We start from the raw sequence: 24,436 nt of genomic DNA, 5'->3' as shown, positions 1-24,436 counted from the left end.
GTCTGGTCGAACAATGATATTCCGCTCGCTCCTCCCGGAGCACGGCCCACGTTCTGGGTAAGAGCTGGATACGATAGACCGCGAGTGTCGTCTTCTCCAAGCTCGCCTGTGGAAAGTATTGCGCACTTCTATTTGCCTCTTCACAATGTCTAGCCAGGGTCGCTTGAGGAACAGATACTCCTTGGGCCGTCTCCGAGAAAAATTCCACTGGCGATCACGTCCACGGTCGGGTGACAATGTTGTGGAGAGGATGCCAAATATGCCAACACCAATTGGCATAGATGGTAGCCAGGCTTCCAATGGGGGAAGCCTACAATTTTCGCAAGCTGATGATCATGCTCTTGATGTCTCCAATCAGGCCAGGTAATCACACGCATCAGCACAGGCATACGTTGCTCTGACACATATCAGCCCTAGACAAAACACCCGTCCCTCAACAGACGACCAAGTCCGGATCAACGTCTCTGGTCTTAAGAAACCTGGATGCGCTGATGTAACGAGCGAAGAAATCCTCATTAGCAAGAGTGAAGAAGTCTATCAACTCATTGAGATACTCAGGCGCCGAGGTATGTGAATGTACCGATTCGTTGACGAAAACCTGACGTGATCGGCGCTGAAACCGACTGCCTCACAGGATATACCGATATCTGTGGCTTTCAAGGCGTGTCTTCCCGCTCCCCGTCCGTAGGCCCAATCACCGGTCTCGACTGCGATCTCCCGGTTGAGGTCGTGATTGGGGAACCATGCTATTCGCTCTCGAAAGGTCTGAAAATCAACGCGGACCAGACTCTTATCGATTTCTATGATCAATTCGTGTCTGGACCCCGCTGTGCAGCTTCGCCTATTTCGTCCACCGTTTGCTCGGACAGCATCCTCGTCCGAGATGTCAGAGATTGTGATGCTGCGAAGGGGCTGGAAATCAAGTTTCACCGAACTCTGCGAGCACCTGATGATGGCAAGATTTACCCACTGTCGACAGATTTCGGGCAGGTCAAAATGCTTCCCGTGGCAAGCTTGTCAACAAAACTACCGCCAGACACGAGCGCAACGGGCGGGGCCTTGTTTCCACTCTATCAGCGGGAAGCGGTTGTGGTTCATTTTGACCGAACAATCTCAGGGTGGATGGATCCTGAAGCTCCTGCGACTTTCGCCATCAGAGCATTTGAGGGACATATAAATTGTATTACCGGCTGCCCCGAGTCATTCGCCAAGAACACTTCCGTTCAGGATTCTGTTCAGGATTATGTTGTCTTTCCCCTCCAACAACGTCTCGATGGCTGTGTATCTCAGTACGGTGGGACCAATCAGTTCGTCTCCCTGCCACTGGGATCGAACAGCAGATCTCCATCGCAAGCTCCTACGAAAATTTTGCGATTCCAAGTGGCACCAAGGTATCCAGATGGCTGCAACTTCATCACGGGCGATAGAAAGTCTCCGGGGCTGGACATTCACGCAACTCCAAACCAACTAAGGCTGAATGCTGGAACATCAATCAAGATGGTTGGAAGTCCGCATTGCCAGCGGAGACTGAAGGAGACTGCCTACAGGACCGCCTCTCTGGAGCTTTTCAAGAACGAGGATCTATACCCCTTCCCCAGAGACCACTGTCGGCCTACGTATATCTGGGAGCTCAAAAGCATGACTACGGGTGAAGACTCGCAACAGCCAAAAGGAACTTGGTGTATCAGCTCGGTGGGAAGTCTTTGGCTATCAGCTGACTGGCTATCCTTTGGTATTTCTGGAAAACCAAACACCAACATCCGTATATCTCCATTTCACAATTTGCAAAGTTTCAGAGCTCGGATCAAATCTCGAATGCCGCAAGAAAGCCCGGCTTTCGACCATAACAAGCTCGCGATCAATGGAAACGTCCTTCTGGAAGATCCTGATATCTGTAGGATGGTCCAACAAGGCCTCCGCTTCAACAGCCCTGCAGGGATCCTCACTCTGACCAAAGAAACGATTGAAATTCTGCCAAAGCAGGTTAACCTCTATGGTAAGAGCCGGCCGTCTTTGTCAAGATGGGATGTCGGCCTCATTGCTGGTGGAAGAGCAGGTATGGACGTCCACGCCGATGACAACCCAAAAGCTTGGAATTGGACCTGCTCTGGCCTAGTCACCGTCCATATCCTGAACCACCTAGCCTTTGAAGATGTCACATCAATCGCGTGTCCGTCCACGCCAATAGAGCTGTCCAGCTATTTTATCCACAAAATCCCTGTGTCCACCTTCAAGGAAGCTGGTGTGATCCCTTCCATTGACAAGACGCGTGTTATCCAGGCTGGAATCGTTGTTCAGAGCGGGAGACAAGTGGCTTGCTTGCTCTGCGAGGAGGATCTTTGCGATACACTGTAGGTTGAGGCTTACACGGTGCTAAATCTTCCTTTTCAGGCTCAGAACTAATCTCGTGTAGGCTGCCGGTTTGCAATCACGCATTCTGTGGACAATGCATTCTTAATCGCATGGGCGGCAGAACCTTGGTGACCTGTCCAGCATGCCGGAAAGAGAATACATCAACTGTTCGCCTCTTCCCGTCAAATGCAATACGCGCAACCATTCGAGAATCGACATCCTCAAGCTTGGGCACAGGAGTTCGGAACGCTTCAGAGTCTTCGAGAAACCGCTTAAGTACGAGAATACCACCAGCGACCATCGAGACTTCCCCTACACTTCCCAGCAAGCCAACAGTGGCATATGAAGATGCCATGAAATCCGCGCTTGCTCAAACATCGGTACTCACCGACGTATGTGGAAAAGGAGCTGAGAATCGCGTCTTCCACTTGCTGGAGCGAGGTGCAAAGGTCAACGAACCACCAGCTGAAGAAGGCGGACGAACTCCACTTCAAGCAGCCGCAGAGGGCGGTCATCTGAAAACTGTTGAGATACTGCTAGCGCACGGTGCCGATGTCAATGGAGCTGCCGCTCCCTTCAACGGCATGTCTGCACTAGCTGCCGCAGCGGATCGAGGCCATGTGGAAGTGGTAAAGATGCTTCTCGCCCGTGGTGCGCACGTAAATGCCGTACTTCCAGGCTGGAGAGACTACTCATCAGCGCTCCAATATGCGTGCAAAGCAGGCCACACTGAGATAATCCGTTCTCTTTTAGAGGCTGGGGCCGAACCCAACAACAACAAGTGGAAGAGTGCAAGTCCGCTGTGCCTAGCTGCAGAACATGGCTTCCTGGAAGCAGTCCAATTGTTGCTCGAATACGGAGCAGAGGTTGACAATGCAGCTTCTTTAGAGCTGGACCACGGTCGTCCACGGGGTACTACACCTCTTCACGAGGCTACCACAAAACAACACAAAGAAGTGGTGGACCTACTGCTAAGACATGGCGCAGATCCTGCCATTGTCGATGCAGGGCAATCCTCGCCCTTACACATCGCCGCTGCGTTCGCCGACCAGGCTATCTTCCAGCTCCTCCTAGCAAGTCCGCGAATCCACAAATTTGTCGAGATGAGGGACAAGTACAAGGCCGCATTAATGCAAACGATATGCAAGGATGGATCGTTCGACAGGATCAAGTATTTTCTCGCCAGGGTGCCTGGCCCTCGCGACCACTTCCCTCTCAAATGCTGGGCAGTGTTTTTCTGCTGCGGACTTGGCTACACAAAAACTGTTGAAGGGTTGCTGGATCTGAATCTGAGCCCCAACTTCAGTGTTTCCAGTGATGCCACTCGCCTCGTTGGTTACCAAGCGGAGACGTCGCTGGAGCATGCCATCCTCAAGGGACATACAGAGGTTGTTGAACTCCTGCTAAAGCGTGGTGCCATCGTATCTTCCTCCGGCGGGTTTAGGCTCTCGAAGGAGAACCCAATCCTCACAGCAGCCTCTAAGGGCTTTCTCGACATTCTCAAGCTTCTACTGGCCAACGGAGTCTCTTTTGACCAGGGGCTACAGTCTGAGGCGATGCAGAAGGCTGCTAAGAACGGGCACACTGCTGTTGTCGAATTTATCATAAGCAGCCACCAGCAGAGTGCGGACAAGTCGGAAATGAACAAAAGTCTGCACAAGGCTCTGGCAGGGGGTGACACCCCAACCTCCCGCTTCCTTTTGGTATCTGGCGCTGACGCGAACTGCGAACATGAGGGGAGGCGGCCTCTCCATCTGGCGTGTTTCTCGGCTGAGATTGTGGAGCTTCTGCTTGCGCATGGGGCGGACGTTGGCGCGGAAGACGAGAAGAAGAACCTCCCTTTGCACAAAGCGGCGTTTGCTCGCAACAAGGACGCCCCACGGATAGTGCAGCTGCTGCTCCAGGCCGGGTCCGCGATCGACCAGAAGAACGCGACGCTCGACACGCCGCTGATGACTGCGTGTGCGGCCCGAAACGTCGAAGTGATCAAGGAGCTCGTTCTCGCCGGTGCGGACGCTCGCGCCACTGACGCCGAGGGCCGGACGCCACTGCATCTATGCTGTGCGCGAGACGGCGACCACAATGCTGACCAGCACGAGGCTATTCGTGTCCTTGCCAGCCTGCTCTGGGTCGACGTGGACGCCGAGGACGACAAGGGCCGCACCCCCCTCGACCTGGCGGCGCAGTCGTTCCGGAGCCCCGTGGTGCGCACGCTCCTCGACGTCGGGGCCGATCCGGAACTCGTCGACCTGGAGCGCCTGCGTCACGGCATCGTGGTGGCGCACGAGCCCCGCGCCACGATCTACGAGTGCGAGGCCGTGTGGCAGATCCGCAAGGCCCGCGGCCAGACCGAGTCGCTGTACGGAGACGAGCTGCCCGTCGGATTCAAGCGCGTCCGCAGGCTGGACAGCACAGACAAGGGCGGGTCGATGAAGCAGGTCAGCGAGGACGGCACCGTCGACAGTTTCGTCTTTGACATGGCCGTCTTGAATGCCATTTCCTCCTTTCGGGACTTGTGAGCTGTCACCGGCTCACCCAATAGAGTCTGTAGAGTATGTATATGCGTGTACATGTAGAAGGTAGCTAGCTACCCACCCACCTAGTATGACACACCCAATGTACTTGTATCGGAGAAGTCACTGATTACTGATATCCTCTGCTATAAAGAACACATGTCCTACTCCTAACAATTACTCTCAAGTTAGCTACATGTGTATATATATGTATGTACTATGCATATCTCCAACAAACGAAAGCAGTCGACCCCTCGTAGGCTACCGAAGAAGCAGCATCCAGAGGAAAAAACAAACATTTCATCTACCTCGCTCGCCCATCCCCACACCACCCCCATGCGTGCCCGCACGATATTATTCTTATTCAAATGCGGAAGAAATGCGTAAACTCCTTCGCCAGCATCGCCGTCTCCTCGTCCATGGGCTTAGCCGGGTTCCCCTTGTTGTCCGTCCGGCAGGGGAACGTCATGGCCATGGCGGCGCTCTCCAGGACCGATACGTAGATCCACACGTCCCGGGGAATCGGGCGGTCGAAGAGCAAGGCGGCCAGCTCGTCGCCGTGCGTGATGGTGTGGGGGCGGCCTGCTTTCAGGAACGTTGCGCGACGCGCCTTTTCCGCCGCGGAGAGGTCGGTGCGGATGCTGACTTTGGGGGTGGGGATTGGGATGCGAGCTGGAGCTGGAGATGGCGCGCTGCTGCTGCTGCTGCTGCCGCGTGGAGCCGTTGTTGATGATGATGATGATGACAAGGGCTTGGATGGTCCTGGTCTCGAGGACGTCTTCTTAGGTTCTGGTGGTGATGACGGTGGTGGCACAAGGGTTCCCGACCGCTTGTGCTCCTCGAGGGCCGATGCCAGAGTCTCCAGACCGGCCACCGAAGTGGCTCGATGAACCAGATTCTCATCGGTAGAGTCGATCAGTTCGATAATGGTCTCCTCCATCAACCTGTCCACTATGCACCTCCGTATCATATCGCTATCGTCGCCGAGGACCATGATCCCTGTGTCGTCCCCCGTGTTGAGACCGTCCTTGGTCAGATCGTGTTTCTCGATGATGAATCTGGCCTCAGCTAGCCGGCGGAGGCGAATCCACTTGCGCGATGGCTGCTCGACAGGTCCGGTGGTCATTGACGTGGGCGGTTGGTCCTCGGGATCTATTGTGATGGTTCTGTCGGTCGTTTGTCCACCTCGAGACTCTCTAGACTGCCCGTCTCTTTCGCCGAGTTTTGTTCGTAACTCGAACTGCCTCGGGGGCGGGGAATTGGTAGTTGCGTGCGCTGTCGCTGTCGCCTTTCTCTCGTGAAAAGAGGTCTGTCCGACCCCCGGGGTCAGTGCCATGGTGGTAATGAGCTCATTGAGCAGGTTGGGGGGAAACCGTCGCACCCGTCGATCTAGAGGTTTGACGAGGTGGATCTTTAGCTCCTCGCCTTCGACCTGGACAGTGACTGCGTCCACGAACCCTTGCAGCATTTCCCCGACTGAGTACTCAAACTGTCTTGTCCGTAGCTCGTTGGCGAAGATGGCGGGATGCATCCTCACAAAATCCCAGACGGCCTTGGTCATGCTTTTCCAGGGGTTCTCTTGGACGAGGAACCCGTCCGACCGGAAGAGTTCGAGGAACGTCTGTCGGAGACCTTGCAGAATCAACACGAGCGCGGTATCGAGCCATGCCACGAGTTGTTCTTGAAAGCCGAGCTCCTTCCAGAACGACCTGATCAACGTCGTGTCAGACACCTCTCGATCTAGCTCCTTCTCCTTGGGGCTTGCCCCATGAAGCTCTAGGAGTTTGCGCACATCTCTTGCCTTTGGTCCGCGACCTTCCCGCGCGATGCCCGTCGGCGTTTTCCCCTCGAGGTTCACAAGGCCCAGCTTAACACCGGCATCTAAGAGCGCCCTGACCATCTCCAAGTTCTCACATTGAACAGCAAGGTGTAAGGCTGTGTCCAGGTGCACATCTTGAAGGTCGAGCAACCGGTGATCGCGGACCTGCTCGAGAAAGAACGCAACCAGCCTCCTGGCTGCAAGGGGTTGTCGAACCATCCGCTTATCCTGGGCGAGGAGATGAAAGATGGACTGGCGAAGGCGCTGGTTGGCAATCAATTTGGCTCCTTCGTTGTCCGTCTGCTGCTCGAGAAGCCACTGAAAGCGTTCTAGCGGGATACTGTACCCTTGTTCGGCTAGCTGGCCTAGCAAGGTGAGCCCATCACGCACTTCATCCAGTCGAGCACCGTGCTTCAAGAGTTCCGAGGCGATGTCGAGGTTCCCTGCCTTGAGGGCCAGAAACAGCGGCGTGTGCCACTCCCAGTCAGGCTGGTTGACAGAGAGTCCTCGGCGAATGAATTCCCTTACGAAGAATACCTGGCATCCTGTCTCAGCGCAGAAGTGAAGGTAGTTGGACTTGTGTTGCACCATATCTGCAAGTATTTTGCTCCCTGCGACTTGTAGGTTTGCGGGCAAGAGCGGCGTCTCGACCATGGCGCCATGCTTGAGGAGTTCCATAAAGATATGCTGCTGTCCCAGCTCCAACGCCACATGTAGGGCTGTGGTGCCACCAAATTGGACTTCATTCTTTTCCATGTGCTCCGTGGCGCCGTTTTCAAGCAGCACTTTGGTCATCTGGTAGTTGCCAGTGCTAATGGTATTCTTGATGAAATTGTCTTCACCGCCGTACCCGTACAGACTCTCACCAAAGCTCAGTAGTAAGACCAATGTCTCTTTTGCATTGTCCAGCCAGTGGTCCCCGTGGATCTGGAACAGAGCCAAGGGCGTAGCACCATTGATGGCAAAGTTGAACAACCGCAAGTTCGGGCCATGGTCTTGGTTTGGTTTGTACGGCTTCATCCGTGAATGTAGAAGCTGCATGATGGCGGTCAAATGGAGTTTTGTCGCCAGGCCCAATGCAGTGGCCCCGTCACGGTTCCGCCAATGCGGATCGGCTCCTAGGTCCAGCAGTGCGCGCACTGCGTGGATGTTTCGCTTTCCGATAGCTCGATGCAGTGGTGTGCCCGAGGTCATGGCAAGATCCGTGTTGAAGCCCTCAGCGACAATAGCTGCCCCAACAGCCAGGGCTGACAATTGGCTCTTTTGCGAAAACAACACCTTCGCAGCCGGCAAGATCTGGTCATCGTCAAATGAGCTCAGCCAGTGCATTGGAGTTTCCTCGTCCTCATTGCCAATGGTGGGATCTGCGCCGTTTTTGATGAGCTCTTGGACCGCCTCAAACGAACCACTGATGCAGGCCAATAGGAGAGGTGTGCAGCGCTCGGGGCACATCTGACTGTTGACATCCTCACCACGTTCTATCAACTTCCGGATCGCCTGCGGAAGACCCTTTGCACTTGCAACGTGTAATGCAGAAATTCCCCGACCGATTCTGGGCCCCGCCACGACCCATTCGTCCAACTCGTCGAGCCTTAGGTGAATTCCGAACATGAGCTGCTCCTTGGACTCAGGGGATGCCATCATCCGGCCGTTGGCTTTTGAAGAGTGGAGATCTGCACTAGTCCAAAGGGACAGAGCCTGTATACCACCCAGGCGTGAGGATCTTACTGTGCGCAATGCTGCCTGATAGTCATCTGGGCTGTGGTCTCTCAACACCAGAAGCGCCGACAACGAACCGAGACAAGCGGCCGAGAAGGCCCATTTCAAGGCCCTTGCAGGAGGCTTGCCTGATTTGATGGTGAGTTCGGTAGGAAAGTCGCCAATATCAATCGGTGATTCGAAGACGCCGTGGTATGGCTCGAGCTGGGCAACTATAGCCTGGGCGTGAGTCAAACCTCTTCTCGCCGCCCGAACCATATGGTTATAGGCAAGGCCCAAGTTGTTGGTGCAGATGTGGTATTCTGCCACTGTCATGGAGGCAATGTTAGTCGGGCAAAACATGGCATCGTCCTCAACGAGGGGGGATGAGAGTTTTCCAAGGCCATCGAGATCGCGGAGAAACTGTTGTCTGAGGCGAGGATGGTACATCTGAAGCTGATAGAGGGCAATCTAGGTTTTCTTGTCAGTACGGCTCAGACTAACATCAGGGAGGATTACTGACCGGCTGATAGAGCCTTACCCTATTCAGAGGCATTTTGCGGCGGAGACCTGTGTAGAGACCACTGATATATATAGTGAGCTGCTTGATCCAAAAGTCCAACAGGGAGAAATACCTTTGTCCATGTGTCCAAGGCAGAAGGGCCTTTGTCAAGTCCCTGTTTCGTGGTTCAGCGGTAAGACTATTATTGAACGCATTTTCCAGATCGCTAGAACCCTGTGGCTGGACCCTTCGGGCAAAGGACACTGCCACTGGGAGAACGAGATTTTGTTCCTTCCACGCCTGGACGTGACCATCTGTTCGTGCTTTTGAGGTTTGGGAAAGGGCTTCAAATTGATCTTGGGAAGCAACAAAAGGGTTCTGACCGTCGAGGAATACTCGCCAAACAAGAAGACCCCAAGAGTAGATATCGGCTTTGAATGCATCTTGCCATGAGACGGTCTTGCCAACTTCGGGCGCAGTCCATGGACGAGTACCACTGGAGACTTGGGCGGTCGTCCTCTCTGCTCCCATGCGTATCTTCTTGTCGGTGCTGCCCGGAAAGTCCACGTCGAGTATGGCGAAACCAAAATCGCTAATCTTCGCGATGTACTTCTTCTTTGGGTCTGGGAAGACTAAGACGTTTTCTGACTTGATGTCGCCGTGTACAATATTAGAATCATGTACCGCCAGGAGCCCGGAGGCTACGTCTTGGGAGAGTGTTTCCTTCTGCCGGTAAGGAAGAGGGCCATGACTTTCTTGAAATTCGGCGAGATTGCCTATCGCAGTGTATTCTAGAATCAGATAAGGCCAGAGGCGATAATCATCGACGGAAGGAGAGATCTCCCAGCCCAGTCCTAGAAGATCCACCACGTTGGGATGATGACGGACGGGTGGATGGGTCAGACAAAGCAAGTCAGTGACGACACATCGAAAGCTTTCGCGGGTTTGAAATCCCGAGGGACGAATACGTTTGAGTGCGACTGGTGCTGGGTCAAGGCTCTGTGCTTTGGCGTCTCCAAGGACTGCTTTGTGGACAATGAAGGATGCCCCGTAACCAAGGTCAGACTGGATCTTGGGAAACTGGCCAGGATCCAGATGATGATATTGCGTTCTGGCAGGGTCCCCCATCGAAAATCTGGAAGTCACAAGGAAAGGAAGCGACACTGCATCGGCAGTCTGGACGTCCGGGGACCTGGATGCTTCATCTCGAACAGTATTGACAGTGACAAGTGGTACGTTGGAGCCACTGACTTGCAGAAGCTCTGACCGATGGGGAGCATGAGATGAGGTGCTTGTCAGCGAAGCCATGTCCAATGATAGAGAACTGGAAGCTAGAGCTCCGCATTCACTCGGTAATGCTACGCCTCATGCGTGGAAATATATGGAGAGAAAGCAGGAGAGCCGATTGTCTCCAGCTTGCGCCTTGAAGAGAATAGAGCAACCACTTTCATAGCACAAAAGAGCTCTCGACTGTCATCAGGAAGAGTCCGGCTGTCACTTACTTGGTCAGGGAGTCTTCAACCTGAGGCTGAAGTCTAGAGCAGTATTGCGAAAGCCCCTTTGCCACGCATAGGGAGATGATAGTTTGTTCAGCCACATCACGCTCTTGGTCTGTACTTGTGCAGTAGCCACGTGCACCAAGCAAAGGCTTCTGTCGACTAAGGAATATACGAGTCCTTGGTCAAGGCTGGTCTCTGGCGGGGGACTTACCGGCCAATCAATCAAGGTTGGACGACAGTCTCTTTGCCCTCCTGTAAGTAAAGCAATCCAAATTGAGCAGGACTGGCCAGACAGACACGTTGATTCGGACAGCGATAGCGAATTCCGTGCAATACCAAGAACCCGCCAATCCAAGCCAGGATGATAGCGTGACTTCAACTTGCTCAGCCGCAAAAAAGGGGGCGAACGTACTTGATCGATGATAATAATTCTCGTATTCCACTGACTAGTTCGACGACCAATCTGCCGCCAAGTCTTAGGGAAAGAGGCTCAGGGATCCTGCCTGATCCGGCAAGAGGGTGATGCCGCCCTCGCATCTCCCCCAGCCCTGTGCGGGATTGACCCGCATCCGCGAGAGCCAAAATCCACAACCGTCAATCCTGATCCTCGAAGACGCCATAGTTTTGTGACTCATATTCATCTACGCGCATTTCATGGCAAAGCGAGAATTAGGCCCCCGGATATGAGTGTAGATACACGATGTAGAGACGTGCAAGCTTCCCGCGATACACATACGCGTCGACCAAACACACCCCAAGAAAACCTCGAGAAATAGAAAGGGATACATGTGGCCGACATGGACGCCAAAAGCCTACTGCTTCAGACCCTGGATGCCGACAAAGAGGCTCACATTCGCATGCTGCAAGAATTCGTGCGGGCTCCGTCACCCAACCCGCCGGGCTCGACCGCGGCAGCTGCTGCAGTGCTCACTTCGTATCTCGAGTCTCAAGGGATTCCTTATCAGACCCTGACTCCGCAGCCCGATTGTCCTAATATCGTGAGCGACTTCCAGGGTGGCCGAGGCGGAGGCCCGCGAGTCGTTCTCAACGGCCACATCGACGTATTTCCCGTGGGCGACGACACCCGTGGATGGTCCAGAGACCCCTGGTCTGGCGACGTTGAAGACGGCAAAATCTACGGCCGGGGTGTCGTCGACATGAAGTCAGGTACGGCATCACTGCTCATTGCGTATGCCAGCCTTTATCAGCGGCGCGAAACGCTGCGCGGCAGCGTCGCCTTCTGCGCGGTGTCCGACGAGGAAACCGGGGGGAAATGGGGCACCAGGTGGCTGCTCGAGCAGGATTGCCCACGCTGGGGAGGTGATTTGATGCTGAGTGCCGAGCCTTCTGGCCGTAGCATCCGTTTTGCTGAAAAAGGGACGTTGCGCCTGACGTGCACCGTCGAGACCAAGGGCGCTCATGGCGCCTTTACCAACATCAGCAAGGGTGCCGCCCGCACCTCAGCCTACTTCATCAAAGAAGTAGTCGAGGACATCGAGAGCATGTCGGTCAACATGCCTGCGGAGGTGTTGGAACAGCTGGAGAAGCAAGAGGTCCAAACGGTCGCCAACGAGATAATGGGAGCCGGCACACACACCATCCTCGGTCGTCCGACCGTCAACATCGGAACAATCAGAGGTGGACTCAAGGTCAACATGATCCCGGATCTGTGTGTCTCCGAGTTCGACATCCGACTGCCTGCCGGTCTCACACGAGAGACGGTGCTCGAGCGCATGAGAGGCATCATCTCCAAGTACAAGGAAGCCAAGATTGACCTGTCGGTCCATGAGGCTCACAGCAACCCTTCTAGCTTTTCGTCACTAGATCACCCCATGGTCGACCTCCTTGCGAGGAACGCCCAGCTCGTAAGCCCAGAATCTGAACGGCCTCCTCTACCCATCCCGTCGATAGGAGCCACCGACTGCAAGCACTATCGCTACCGAGGAATTCCGGCCTACGTCTATGGGTGCAGCCCTAAAACTAGTACGTCTGCACCTGATCCTCTTTGATGCTCAAATCTCATCACTCCCTACTCCCGTTATGTTACAGTTATGATTCTGACGCGGAGCATTTACAGTGGCCCAGACGAACGAATTCACGACAATTGACGACTTTCTCCACGTAACAAAGGTTCATGCGGCGGCCACCTGGGACTTTCTGCAGTCCTGACCCAGCGGTCTAGGGGACCCTAACTTTTTAGGACCATTTCCCCCCTTGGAATTGCACGGAAGGTAGGAATGTAGAGTCTACCCAGCAACCCCGACACCTCAAATCTGTCTTTCACCACTAGAAGCAAATTGAAGAATTAGACGAACATCTCGCATGAATTTGGGCAACAGCCAAGTTAGATAGATATATCTCACAGAAACGACTGTTGGCTGTATGAAGCTTCTATAGAATCTTATCTATACCTAGTATCTAGACGTTTCATTCCCTCCGCCCCGGAACCTCGCGTTCTACCAAGTCCTACCAAGTTGATATGGATAGCCAACACTAGTGTGGGTTATTTTACACTAGCTGCAAATTCTCGTCGGAACCTACAGCCCCAATCAAACACATTAGATCTTGGACGTCGACTTGAACGACCTGAATATTCTGAGGTGAGAAGAGGCTGAGTGACGAGGCTGAATGACGAGGTGGGAGGGTATAAAAGCGGCGGGGGTTCTGGGGTGATGGGTGGGTGAGTCCCATATCACGCCAAGGGCCTGGACTGTTCACAATCGACGCCCTGCGAGGCACGCTAGTAAAAGCCACGGGATGTTCTAGGCTGACAGATAGAGACTACTAGGTTATTCGTGCAGGGACATACGTACCGAGACGAGGCGTTGATCAGAAGAAGACGGAGGCAGCCTGATTCAGCCTACTCACAGCCACGGGCACCCAACTGGGAACATATGAGGCAACTCGCTTCACTCTACGTTCCCGATAGACTTTGTAGAGTATTTTGCTATTACATCGAACCGTGCAAGAGCTCTCCCGCAAGCAGCAGGAAAACAAACATTGAATCTGGACACTAATTGAAGGCGCATCGCGGCACGCCTGCTAGCATGGACCCTGCTAGTCTAGCCCTCAGCATTTTAACGTCGTATCGCCTGTGCACCGAAGGTTATAAAGTCATTACCTCCATGAGGCATGCGTCGACCAGTGCCCTTCGCATCCAATGCAAGTGCGAGATCGAAGAGGCGCGATTTCTGCTCTGGGGAAAGAGTTGGGGACTGGTCGACGACTTGAGCGTCTTTCGATCGACCCCCAACGTCCACCTGAAGCTAGTCAAGGAGCCGGTTGCCATTTCGCATTTAGTGGCCAAGATCCTTTCCGAAATCGAAAACATTCTCGGCAACGCTACCGGCCTGAAGAAGAAGTATGGCTTGTCCGACCTTCTTCGGACGGAATCGGCCAACGAAGAGGATGCCAGCGAGGAGCCAGCGCCGGAGCCAAATTATACCGGTAGCATGAACCTGAAGAAGAGGATCAGCTGGTCCACACGCGACAAATCCTCATTTGAAGAGCTGGTAGCCGACCTGCGGGAGCTCAACAATGGCCTGTACTCACTGGTTCCCATAAAGTCTCAGTCGCTTCTGACCGAGGCCTTGAATGCAGAAATCCTACCAGCGAAAGATCGGCCTCGTGATCTGGAGATACTGAAGGAAGTCTCGGAGCAGGCAGATCCCCAACTGAGTGACGCCGTGGAATTGAAACTCCTGGGACTCAAGGCAAACTCTTGCGAGACGACCTGGAACGCTAATCCATCTGTGAAACTACCCAAGGCCGGGTTCAGATTCCAAACTCCAGATGGATTATCAGAGCATAGCGACAACCTCGCCAGCAGCTCCATGTCGTACGCATTCTTCACACCCAAAGGAACTGACACAGGAGTTCCAGTGCTGATAGAGTGGAAACCTTATGACCCCCGCGCAACCGGATCTCGTGCGTTTGTCATTGCACTGCGTGCAGAAGGACTCTGTCGGCTGCTTGAAAAGTTCTCTTCCACATCTCTAAGCGTCCCCTCGTGTCTGGGATTCTTCGACGATGTCGACGGTGGCAGGTTCGGATTCGCATTCCCGCTTCCTCAAACCCCTCTTTACGGAGGTCTCCTGCAACCTGCCAATCTGAATGACTTGATTTCCGGTCAGCCGGCCTTACCCCCGCTTGAGGACCGCTTCAAGCTGGCGTCTACTCTAGCCCGCACTTTGTTCGCCTTCCACTGTTCGGAATGGTTGCATAAGGATTTCTCATCGCACAACATCTTACTGGGCACGTTACCTGGAAATAACTCAAGCGCAGATCTCACACAACCCTTTGTTGTCGGATTCACATACTCCAGGCCGGAAGACCACGAAGGCGTGTCTTCAGAGATCCGCCAGACACAATCTCTTAAGCATCTGTTGTACCAGCATCCATCTCTTCTGCACCACTCCACACCAATTGCACCAAGATACTGCAAAGCATTCGACTTGTGGAGTCTTGGGTGCGTGCTCCTGGAAATTGGGCTCTGGAGACGCCTGAAAGACCTGTGGAAGCCAAAATATGCAGAGAACCCGACTGCATGGACTGACAGACTGAGGAACGTTTGGGTGGGTGAACTTAGAGGTCGATGCGGTGGGCAGTATGAGCATGTAGTTACGCGTTGTTTGTCCGCAAGCGAGCAAGACTTTGAGTCCTCTGCGCTCTTCTGGGAAATCATTGGAAAGCTGGAGGAATTGCGAGTATAGGGTCGATTTGGAGTTGGGTTCACCTCGTGTAAGACACTAGATTAGCAGAGGTAGAGTACAGATACTCACATTCGGACTCTGGCGGCAAAAGAATTGGCGTGCTTGAGCAGGCATCTTTGAGTGACAGGTCTCGATTCATGAAGATATGTGTAGGAAAGACAGGGTAGTGGAATAGTTTGTTCTGTAGGCAAGCGCAGGGTTCAATCACGTGGCCGCGTTCCTGTTCCCGATGGCTCCCAGTGGATTCAAAGCCCGCCAAGTGACCTCATCAACAACACGCCCACCACTGCCGCAAAACCACCGCGTCGCACGAACGTATCCACCACCCACCTTGTTGTGCGATGCACCCTACTCTCCGACGCTCTATATTAATGTTGTCGGCTGAGGCCTGTGTTTGACAACCCTGCGCAACAACAATATACCGCTGCCTCTGCAGCTCACCCTTACGGCGCCGTCAAGCCATGCCTCGCGCTCCTCTCCGCCGCCGTCAGCTTTACCGGAACGGCCCAAACCTACGCGGCGCAAAACAGATCAACAACAGCACCGCTAAACTGGAACTAGAGAAGAAGTTGGCGCACAAACCAATCGGCCCTCGGCCGACCGACAGCGATGATAGCGATAGGCTCGTTGTCAAAGGCAATGGGAGGAGAGGGAGGAATGTCCCAAGGCAGGAGATTTACGCTTCTGGCGCTGTGGCTGCTGGTGACAAGCCGGGAAACTATCCTACCCGAGCGCAAAGGAGGAAGAATATGACCAAGACGACAAAAGAGATCATAGGGACCGATCAACGGGAGACGCCGAAAAGGGCAGGATCCGTTCCAGTCAGCAAAGAGCTACATCAGCCCGTATCTGGACCTCCCACCATGAATGGCATCTCCCAAAATACAACAACTACAAATCAGGTACCTCCCACGGCTATTTCGCCAGCTACGAAACCCCCTGGCTCTGTTTTGCGGGCCACACTGCCGACTTCGAACAGAGAAGATTCCATTCTTGGGACGTTGAAACCCAGGCGAAGGCAGCCTAGCATTCTGCAAGACTTGGACCAGGATTCGTCGAGTTTTGACCTTGGAGACGGAGATGACTTTCTCCCCGACGACGAGTCTACACCGTTTGGTGCTTCAAAACTATCGACCAAACCTACAACACCCACTTCAGCGTCACCTGTACTGCTGTCTTCATCACGGAAACGAAAATTTGGCCATCCCGATCCTCTTGAGCCCGCTGTGATCGAGTCGGCGCAAAGGCCAGCCACACCACCCTTAGGAGTTATGCATACATTGGAAGCTACCCCCGAGCCCTCTCTTCCAGCAGTGCCGCTATCCGTGCTGCGTGAATCAGGACGAAAGCAGCGCGAAAATGTTCGCGACGAAGACGACATCATGGCGCTCCCCCAGAGCAGTTCCTCGCCAGCGCCGTCTCCTGCACGCAAAGTACCTTCGGCATCTAGAAAACGAACAAAGAATCCTGCGACCCTCGCACCTGTCATGACCACAGCGGAGCTCCAGACTCACATGATGCCCACCAAGAAACGAAGGACGCAGCGGGAGCGGAAACAGCGCCGCGAACAGTTTGATATTCCGGCCGACATCGAACCTTCAGATTCCGACGCTTCCGAGGAGGACGTGTCGAACTTCCTCCCCTCAAAAACGAGTTATAAAGCACGACGGAAAGGACCTTCGACCAGGATAGGCCTAACGCAGACCAAAGCGAAATCTGGGAAAGCTAGAAAGCAGGACAACACTGCTACGTCGTCAAAATCAAGGTCAAAATCAAGTACGAACCTTTTCATCACTACCACTTCACCTATATTGAGGCCATCTACTTCGAATCGCGAAACTAAGTCTCCATCACAGCATTCTACAGACAAATCATCGAGTATCAACGCGGAATCTCAGGTAGGACATTCAAAGCAGTATGGTGGCTCCCTCCGCAAAGGTCGAGGAACGACCCACACGCAAGACAAGGAAAACCATTATTCTCATTCAGATAATGAACCTAGTCATGTTCGAGGCGACGACACGAATACCCCGGGCGAAATGGAAGAGGTACCCACAGATGCAGGTTGGGAGGGTCAGAGCAATCCAAGACCGGTTGGAAAAAGCAAGTGGGCAGAGATAGACGCTTGGGATATGGATTTTGAGGACGTTGAAGTTACGACTGGATCGGCAAGTAGCTCGCCGACACGGTGGTGACAAGCAGGGCCTCTTAAACTCGACCGCAGACGTGGCTTCAGGATAGCAGTGTCCAACAGCATGGTACGATGAATGAACTAGTGAACGGGGTCATCTGCGTAAGTCTTTCACAATTCTATGAACACATTTCCCACGAGCTCTCAGTCTAATGCCAACGAAACTGGTTCTTGCATGAAGCATATTGAAAAGTTCCAATGTTTTCATTTCCACAGCCTTTTGGTTTGTCAAAAACATGGCATTTATCGCATGAACAGTCCTCCTTAGCCAATGCATGCATAGCTCTGTACCTGTAGTCATGATATCATACACTGGCGAAGGCTTCAGTTGGAAAGGTATCGACGAGGCTGTAATGCCAAGGCTAGACGAGGCTGATGGAGAGTCACTACGTCCCGCACTTAATATGGGGAAGTCAACCCACCAAGGCAAGCCATGCTTCAGCCTGCACCCCATTTACTGTCTCGTTCATTCCACGCTGTACTTGGTACAGTCTACTCGGGTTTCAGTCTACGTTAATTCTCAGCCTGAAACACGGGAGAGTTGCTGTAACTCTATCTTCCACAACCAAGTCACAATCGGCCGCGTTGACACCGCTCTGCACCCTCGCACATGGCAGGTCCGTGAACGAACTTGCGCAGCCAGATTCCGGCATCGATCACTGGCCATGGACAAACTCCTAGCGGAGAGCAGTGCTCTCGTCTCAATCTCTCTGCCGCAAGAAGAAGATCGCTTTGACAAAGCTGCAAAGGCGCTGGTGAACAAATTGACCAAGCTTTCTGCGCAGGATATCGCACCCGCGAAAGATGATCTTGATGTATGTCCATTGCAAGCAAGCCTGACATGAAGTTTGACCAGATAACAGGCACTCTCACCCTTTGCACACACCATTCTGTACACCTATGTCCTCGTCGCAGGCATCGAAACATCTGTAGCCAGTGGAAAAGCGGCACCAAAACAACTGCCATCAACCGCCCTACCTGAAGGTGCCTTCTGGCCTTACATCACTCAGCTTCTCCTCGAATTCGACCCGATCCAAGCACGATATTGCGGTGCCCAAATACTGCGGCTTGTCGATTGTGTCGCGGTAGGCGCAGAGCAGACCGCTAATTACGTCCCTGCTATCCAACTGCTGCACCATGTCATTCTCCGACTCGACAGTACCTCGTCTACCCTGACATCCACACACCGCACCTTTCTCCGCCTCTGTCTGCTGTCGCAAGCATATGCCGAAGCAGTTCGTATCCTCGACCTTCCAATCTATCACATTCCTCCCTCCAAGCACGATTTCCGCATACATAGATGTCTCTGCTCGAATTCGGATCAGCCATGGACCTTTTTGAGTCCGGTGACAGGTCTGAGTCAACCAATCACAAGCCGGACATATCTCGAATACTATCTGATGGGTGGCATGTGTTACATGGCGTTGAGGAGATACACGGAGGCTATGTTTTTTCTCGAAGTTGTCCTCACAGCACCTGCAACTCAGAACGTTGCCAGCGCTATCATGGTGGAGGCCTATAAGAAATGGCTGTTTGTCGGTCTCTTGCGGACCGGCAGCACTCCCCCAATACCAAAATCTGTTGGTCAGAATGCAATGCGGCATATTCGGGCGCTTGCCAGACCGTACGAAGCTGTCGCCGACGTTTTCAAGGGATCCAACGTCGAATTGTTGCGTGCAGAAATCGAGGCGGGCAATCATATTTGGCAGGATGACGGAAACTATGGCCTCGCGGTCGAGGTCTTTGAGGCATTCCGAAAGTTTGCAGTCCAGAGACTCAGCAGAACGTTTGCGGCGCTCTCCATAGCGGACGTCGCCAAACGGACGTCGCCAGATCCGTCGAATCTCGCCGAGACGAAAGCATATATTGACACATTGATCGTGACTGGCGAACTCAGTGCGGTGGTCACCAGGAGTGAAAGCGGCACCGAGATTCTACGGTTCCTACCGACGTCAGCATCCATACGACCCGAAGCACAAATTGAGGCGGCACTTGTTGCCCAGACGCGAGAGCTACAAGTCCTCCTCAAACACGTTCAAGATACGGAACATCGACTGGAAATCTCCAAAGAATACGTTGACTTCCTGAAGAAGCTCAAGAAGATGAGGGATGACAAGGGAGGCAAGGGGAGTGGGAGGAGAGCAGCGGATGACGACGTTGATGAGGACGTGATGGAGGAAATCTAGCATCGCATCTGGGATCCAGGACTCCCTTATCATTGATTGGGCTGTGTCCTGACGCTCGCCACGACTCGACGTCAGTAGATTGTAGACGGCCACGAGGGCCCGAGCGAGTTGAAATCTTCGGCAACTTTGAGACAGAGACTGGGTTTGCAAGCGATCGTCGCATGTCCTGAAAGATGGATCTCATGCGCAAGCACTTCTGAGCGACAGTTTGTGTCTCGTGAAAGTAGTTCATCAGGTAACACATAATATATCCCTCTATGATTGTCTGAGCGATTTCAGATTGCGGAGCCAAGTGCCTGAGGACTGAGCGAGGCTGCATCACCCTTTTTCCGCTTAGAATGGCCGCCTCCATCACATCAAACAGCGTCTTCCTCCTCCCAAATGGTGTCGCACTCTATGGATGTGGAGTTCTGTATAAGGTCAGTGCTTCCATCAAGAGACTACATGTCCAAACCCGTTCAGGCCTTTATCAATTCGGGGTTAGCATTGTAATATGTATCAGCGACCCGCAACCTCGGCGAATATTGTTTGTACATGTATATGTTTTTTCTTTTTTTCACCGACCAGGCAGACACCCGGGAATGCCAGGGTAAATGGGGCGGATGAATTGAAGACAGTAGGTGGGAACATGTACCAGTATGTCATAGTAATAATTGATATGTACCCAGTACCTTATGTAGTAATAGGCTAATTAGTGCATGAGGTGTTTTTTTTTGTCCCGGTCCCTTCTTCAAATCCTGTATCTCCGCGCTGGCTGGCTGGCTGGCTGGGGAGATTGGGCGGTACATACATATTAGGATACCAATATTATTGACCTCATTTCTCTTCTCGGTATTGTTGGCCATTTAGATTCGCCTTTTGTGGTCGGAGGACTGTATTTTACCGTACCTCACGTCGTATACTAGATAGACGGTGTTGTTGATATACCCTACCTCTATATCTAGTATCCCAGAAACGAGGAAAGCGACAAACCCCTGCGAGTCTCTGCAACGATGCCGACGTACATTATAACGGGCGCGAACAGAGGCCTGGGTCTCGAGTTCGTGCGCCAACTCTCCGCGGACAACGACAACAGCAACAACAACAACACCATCATCGCCGCGGTCCGGAGCTTACAAGGCGAGCTGGATGATCTCAAACAACTCGCCTCCCGGTCCGGCTCCGGCGCAGCACAGGGCAAAGTCCACATCCTCGAATGCGACACGGGCGACATCGCATCGATCCAGGCCTTTGGCGACGCCGTCAGGGACACCCTCGCCAGCAATCCCGTCGACTACCTCGTCAACAACGCCGGCATCAACGCCACTCCCGAGGAGACCAGTCTGGCCATGACGGCCGAGAGTCTGCGGAGGCACGTCGACGTCAATGTCGTGGGGCCGGCGGAGACGGTGAAGGTGCTGTTGCCGTGTCTGCGCGGGGGCAGCGCGGTGATGAACATGAGTAGTGGGTTGGGGAGTTGTGGGAAGAAACTGTAAGGGGATTCATTTCTTTATCCTCTGCCCTGCTGTTCTGTTCTGTTCTGTGCTGTGCTACGTTGTGCTGTGTTGGGGTTACTTGCGCCGTGTGGTTGTACATATTTGTCTCCCATCTATCCCGTCTCCCTTCGCTTCCCTTACCTCCCCTCCTCTTCTCCCTTTCCACCTCCTTTCAGAGGCCCCTGTTCGTCCGAAAAAGCGAGATTTGGAGAGAGAGAGAGAGAGAGAGAAAAAACACAAATACTCAAACGATATCCACACGTGCGTGTGGTGTGTTATCTCCAGACCGAAATGCACGACGTACTCCATCTCCAAGGCCGCCCTGAACATGTTGACGGTGCACCAGAGCGAGCAGTTGAAGGACCGCGGCATCAAAGTCATTTGCATGGATCCCGGTACGTTCCCCCCCCTTATTCCCCTTCATTCCCCATCCTTTCCTTAAAAAATCGACACCATTGATAAAGAGGGATGTATGTGCTTGGTCTTTCGAGGGATCTATCCATACGCAAAAGTACCATGTCCATACTACACATCGACTGGGGAGACTCTACACAAACCTACAAACAATACTAACCAATCTCCCCTCCCCTGGGGATATTCTGTACAGGCTGGGTCAAGACACGAATGGGTGGCGAAGGCGCAATTCTCGAACCCGACGTCAGCATTTCAGTGAGTTGTGTCTCTCGTACTCGGTACTCCTTGTTTCTTACTCCCGTCGACACTAACGGCGGTTGGTAAAACCAGGGAATGCTCAAGACCCTGCACACCCTAAAGGACTCGGACTCGGGCAAATTCTACACGTACACGGGGGATTTGGTGCCGTGGTAGTGGTAGCATAGAGCCCCGCTGGGGAGGCGAGAGGAGTGTTGAGATACGAAATACATGGTGGATAGAACAGTATTTTCGGGTGCGGAGAATGGTAGATTCATAAAGACATACACATATACAGATGTAGAGAGACAATTCGACACGAAGCCCTGGACCTGACAAGATAACATAGTAAGATTTAGGCAGTTCAGGCAACTGGGCTGGGATACTTAATATCAAACATCAAGGACGAAAAGAACGTCAGTATGGCAATATACGAAATATTTTTGTCCGTAAGTACATATTCGTATAAACCTGGGATGATAGCGACAGACAATAAACTTGCTGCTTATCTCGCCTACCCTTCCCTTGATATTCTGTGCGCAGAGCGTCGCTTGTCGCTTCGCGGCTCACGGCTGGCATCCCTCCAAAGCCCAGCCAGACCATCCGAAGTGGAACCACTCTGCGCTTCATCTCCAAATGAGGCCTGCAAAGGCCCAAATCCAACCGCTGAGAGGAGTGAGGCAGTACACACCAAACGGCAAACCTGGAACTAATCTAATAGATGGATTGAATCAGCCTTTCAATTTGCAAACCGACCTATACTCCTGCCGTTTGTTTGCGAAGAACGAAGGGTATCCGCCTATTGACACAGTTTGATCCTGCCCTCGTCTGCTTTCCCTGCAGGAATTTCCCACTATTCACCCAGTCTCCTCAAGCCGTCGCACTCGCACCGGTGTCGGTTGTCGCAGTGACTCGCTCAATTTCAATCTTTGGCATGCCTGCTGAGGCAGAACCCAAGTCTGTCACCTTGGCCTTGGGGTCTAGGAAAAGACGCAGTTAATCACATTACTCAAATATCTTTGGAAGATGGACCTACTTTTCTTGTAATAGTCGCCAATGGCGCTCTTGATAGCATCCTCTGCGAGCATCGAACAGTGTAGTTTGACGGGAGGCAGACACAGTTCCTTTGCAATCTCTGTGTTGCGGATCTTTCCTGCCTGTTCTAGTGTCATGCCGCGTACCAGCTCGGTGAGGTACGATGAGGAGGCGATCGCCGAACCGCACCCGAAGGTCTTGAACTTGACGTCGCTAATCGTTTGGGTGTTGGGATCGACCTTGATCTGCAGTTTCATCACATCGCCGCAGGCGGGCGCTCCGACGAGGCCTGTGTGTGACGAATCTGTCAGCCTGTGTTGTGGAAGAAATGGGGTTTCGACCGAAGCTCGCTCTTTTCCACACAATGGCCGAGCTCCGGAACGTGCACAAATCTTGTTCGAATCGACCTACCTGTTCCAACATCCACCGCAGATTTATCCATCGAGCCAACATTTCTTGGATTCGAATAATGATCGAGGACCTTCTCGTGATAGCTTCGTCGCTGCTGCGAGACGGCGGCGGGTCTGAGTGGTGATGAGGAGGCGATACTCGGTCGGACAGCGGAGGTTTGGACCGAGGTGCGCATTGCGCGCGGGATGGCAAGGAGAGCTCTTCGTGACATGGCGACTGCTGATAATTGGTATGTGTGGTCTGTGAGGTCGTGGGATGCTGTAGATTGTAAGATCAGACGTGGAAGAAAAGAGTGTGTAGGTTGTTGAGTGAGTCTGAAGTAATATCGAGAGGTGCTGCGTCAAAAAGTAATTGACGAAAGTTGTCGAACCCTTCGATGGCAAAGGAGGGGGTATCGATCAGTTCTCATTGGCTGCTTTTCACGTGATCTTTGCGCTAATCCTGTTTAAGGGATGACGTCGCTCCATCTCGGTCGACTTTTCCGTGTTACGACTGGCGTGGAGGCACATCGAATCAAGTAATTGCGAGCGACAAACCACGACGCGCCTAAAACGAGATCCGCGTTAACCTTGGACAAGATGGAGACAACTCGGAAGGACAGACCATCCTCGTCCAAGACGCCCAAGAAGGACCACCTCAAGAATCCCTCTCATCCGTACACCTTTGAACACCTTCACAACGCGTACATCACCTCTCTGTCACACGGCAGCAATATGCCCCTCCCGTCCAAGAAGAGAAAGTCCGCAGTCAACGACGACAGTGACGTGGATGTATCCACCACCAAACGTGGGAAAGGTGCATCGGGAAGTGCTTTCGTACCGTCCTCAAAACCGCAGGTGGACTCGGATGGGAATTCATACTGGGAAATCTCAAAGGCGAGGCGCGTGACCCTGTCCGAGTTCAAGGGCAAGAAATTGGTCAACATCAGAGAGTATTATGAGAAGGACAAGGAATGGCTGCCAGGAAAGAAGGTATACATGCCGTGCATATATGGTAGATGTGAGAGTGCTGACCCGTGATTTCAGGGCATCTCAATGAGCATTGAACAATATTCAGCCTTCGTCCAGATTATGCCTCAAATCGAAAACGTACTCAAGTCACAAGGCGAAAAGGTGCCTCGGCCAAATTACGACGGAAGTGCCCCTACTGCCGACGACGGAAGCAATCAAGAAGACGCGGAGGAAGATGAAGAGATGGACAGGAAGCCTAATATCGAAGCTACTAGTGACGAAGACGAGTGAGAGTATCACCTGACAGCACACTCGGCTGCACAGAGACACCCCTTTCAATGGGTGGAGTAGCGAGTGGTCGATGATGGGCTTCAATTAGCAAGCGCAGTCCAAGAAACCACCAAAAGGTCAAGCATGTCGACATTTGTACATGAACAAAGTC

General features: G+C 53.1%; 11 protein-coding genes across 11 annotated transcripts; 9 read left to right on the top strand and 2 right to left on the bottom strand.

The window, feature by feature from the left end:
* Positions 1-145: 145 nt before the first annotated feature.
* Positions 146-2,355, top strand: Z517_11273 (uncharacterized protein; the record flags this gene model as incomplete). Its single annotated transcript, XM_013424881.1, has 3 exons — positions 146-363; positions 412-566; positions 635-2,355. 3 exons carry the CDS (start codon positions 146-148, stop codon positions 2,353-2,355), a joined length of 2,094 nt encoding a protein of 697 aa, XP_013280335.1.
* A 107-nt stretch (positions 2,356-2,462) lies between these two features.
* Z517_11272 (uncharacterized protein) lies at positions 2,463-4,871 on the top strand (the record flags this gene model as incomplete). The annotated part of the gene is made up of 1 exon (XM_013424880.1): positions 2,463-4,871. One exon carries the CDS (start codon positions 2,463-2,465, stop codon positions 4,869-4,871), a length of 2,409 nt encoding a protein of 802 aa, XP_013280334.1.
* A 358-nt stretch (positions 4,872-5,229) lies between these two features.
* Z517_11271 (uncharacterized protein) lies at positions 5,230-10,192 on the bottom strand (the record flags this gene model as incomplete). The annotated part of the gene is made up of 2 exons (XM_013424879.1): positions 5,230-8,853; positions 8,924-10,192. The coding sequence occupies 2 exons, from the start codon at positions 10,190-10,192 to the stop codon at positions 5,230-5,232; spliced, it is 4,893 nt and encodes a 1,630-aa protein (XP_013280333.1).
* Positions 10,193-11,180: 988 nt separating this feature from the next.
* On the top strand, positions 11,181-12,552 carry Z517_11270 (uncharacterized protein; the record flags this gene model as incomplete). Its single annotated transcript, XM_013424878.1, has 2 exons — positions 11,181-12,366; positions 12,461-12,552. 2 exons carry the CDS (start codon positions 11,181-11,183, stop codon positions 12,550-12,552), a joined length of 1,278 nt encoding a protein of 425 aa, XP_013280332.1.
* An 878-nt stretch (positions 12,553-13,430) lies between these two features.
* On the top strand, positions 13,431-15,095 carry Z517_11269 (uncharacterized protein; the record flags this gene model as incomplete). The annotated part of the gene is made up of 1 exon (XM_013424877.1): positions 13,431-15,095. One exon carries the CDS (start codon positions 13,431-13,433, stop codon positions 15,093-15,095), a length of 1,665 nt encoding a protein of 554 aa, XP_013280331.1.
* Positions 15,096-15,556: 461 nt separating this feature from the next.
* Positions 15,557-17,290, top strand: Z517_11268 (uncharacterized protein; the record flags this gene model as incomplete). Its single annotated transcript, XM_013424876.1, has 1 exon — positions 15,557-17,290. One exon carries the CDS (start codon positions 15,557-15,559, stop codon positions 17,288-17,290), a length of 1,734 nt encoding a protein of 577 aa, XP_013280330.1.
* A 661-nt stretch (positions 17,291-17,951) lies between these two features.
* Z517_11267 (uncharacterized protein) lies at positions 17,952-19,472 on the top strand (the record flags this gene model as incomplete). Its single annotated transcript, XM_013424875.1, has 2 exons — positions 17,952-18,101; positions 18,150-19,472. The coding sequence occupies 2 exons, from the start codon at positions 17,952-17,954 to the stop codon at positions 19,470-19,472; spliced, it is 1,473 nt and encodes a 490-aa protein (XP_013280329.1).
* A 992-nt stretch (positions 19,473-20,464) lies between these two features.
* Positions 20,465-20,947, top strand: Z517_11266 (uncharacterized protein; the record flags this gene model as incomplete). Its single annotated transcript, XM_013424874.1, has 1 exon — positions 20,465-20,947. One exon carries the CDS (start codon positions 20,465-20,467, stop codon positions 20,945-20,947), a length of 483 nt encoding a protein of 160 aa, XP_013280328.1.
* Positions 20,948-21,275: 328 nt separating this feature from the next.
* On the top strand, positions 21,276-21,775 carry Z517_11265 (uncharacterized protein; the record flags this gene model as incomplete). Its single annotated transcript, XM_013424873.1, has 3 exons — positions 21,276-21,342; positions 21,555-21,616; positions 21,692-21,775. The coding sequence occupies 3 exons, from the start codon at positions 21,276-21,278 to the stop codon at positions 21,773-21,775; spliced, it is 213 nt and encodes a 70-aa protein (XP_013280327.1).
* A 693-nt stretch (positions 21,776-22,468) lies between these two features.
* On the bottom strand, positions 22,469-23,255 carry Z517_11264 (iron sulfur cluster assembly protein 2, mitochondrial; the record flags this gene model as incomplete). Its single annotated transcript, XM_013424872.1, has 3 exons — positions 22,469-22,578; positions 22,635-22,922; positions 23,045-23,255. 3 exons carry the CDS (start codon positions 23,253-23,255, stop codon positions 22,469-22,471), a joined length of 609 nt encoding a protein of 202 aa, XP_013280326.1.
* A 367-nt stretch (positions 23,256-23,622) lies between these two features.
* Positions 23,623-24,285, top strand: Z517_11263 (uncharacterized protein; the record flags this gene model as incomplete). Its single annotated transcript, XM_013424871.1, has 2 exons — positions 23,623-24,015; positions 24,070-24,285. 2 exons carry the CDS (start codon positions 23,623-23,625, stop codon positions 24,283-24,285), a joined length of 609 nt encoding a protein of 202 aa, XP_013280325.1.
* Positions 24,286-24,436: the final 151 nt, after the last annotated feature.

Source organism: Fonsecaea pedrosoi (genome assembly GCF_000835455.1).
Source record: "Fonsecaea pedrosoi CBS 271.37 unplaced genomic scaffold supercont1.7, whole genome shotgun sequence".
In the NCBI taxonomy this organism is placed as follows: domain Eukaryota; kingdom Fungi; phylum Ascomycota; class Eurotiomycetes; order Chaetothyriales; family Herpotrichiellaceae; genus Fonsecaea; species Fonsecaea pedrosoi.
Note: the sequence above shows the minus strand (reverse complement) of the source record. Positions and strands in the feature narration are given on the sequence as shown.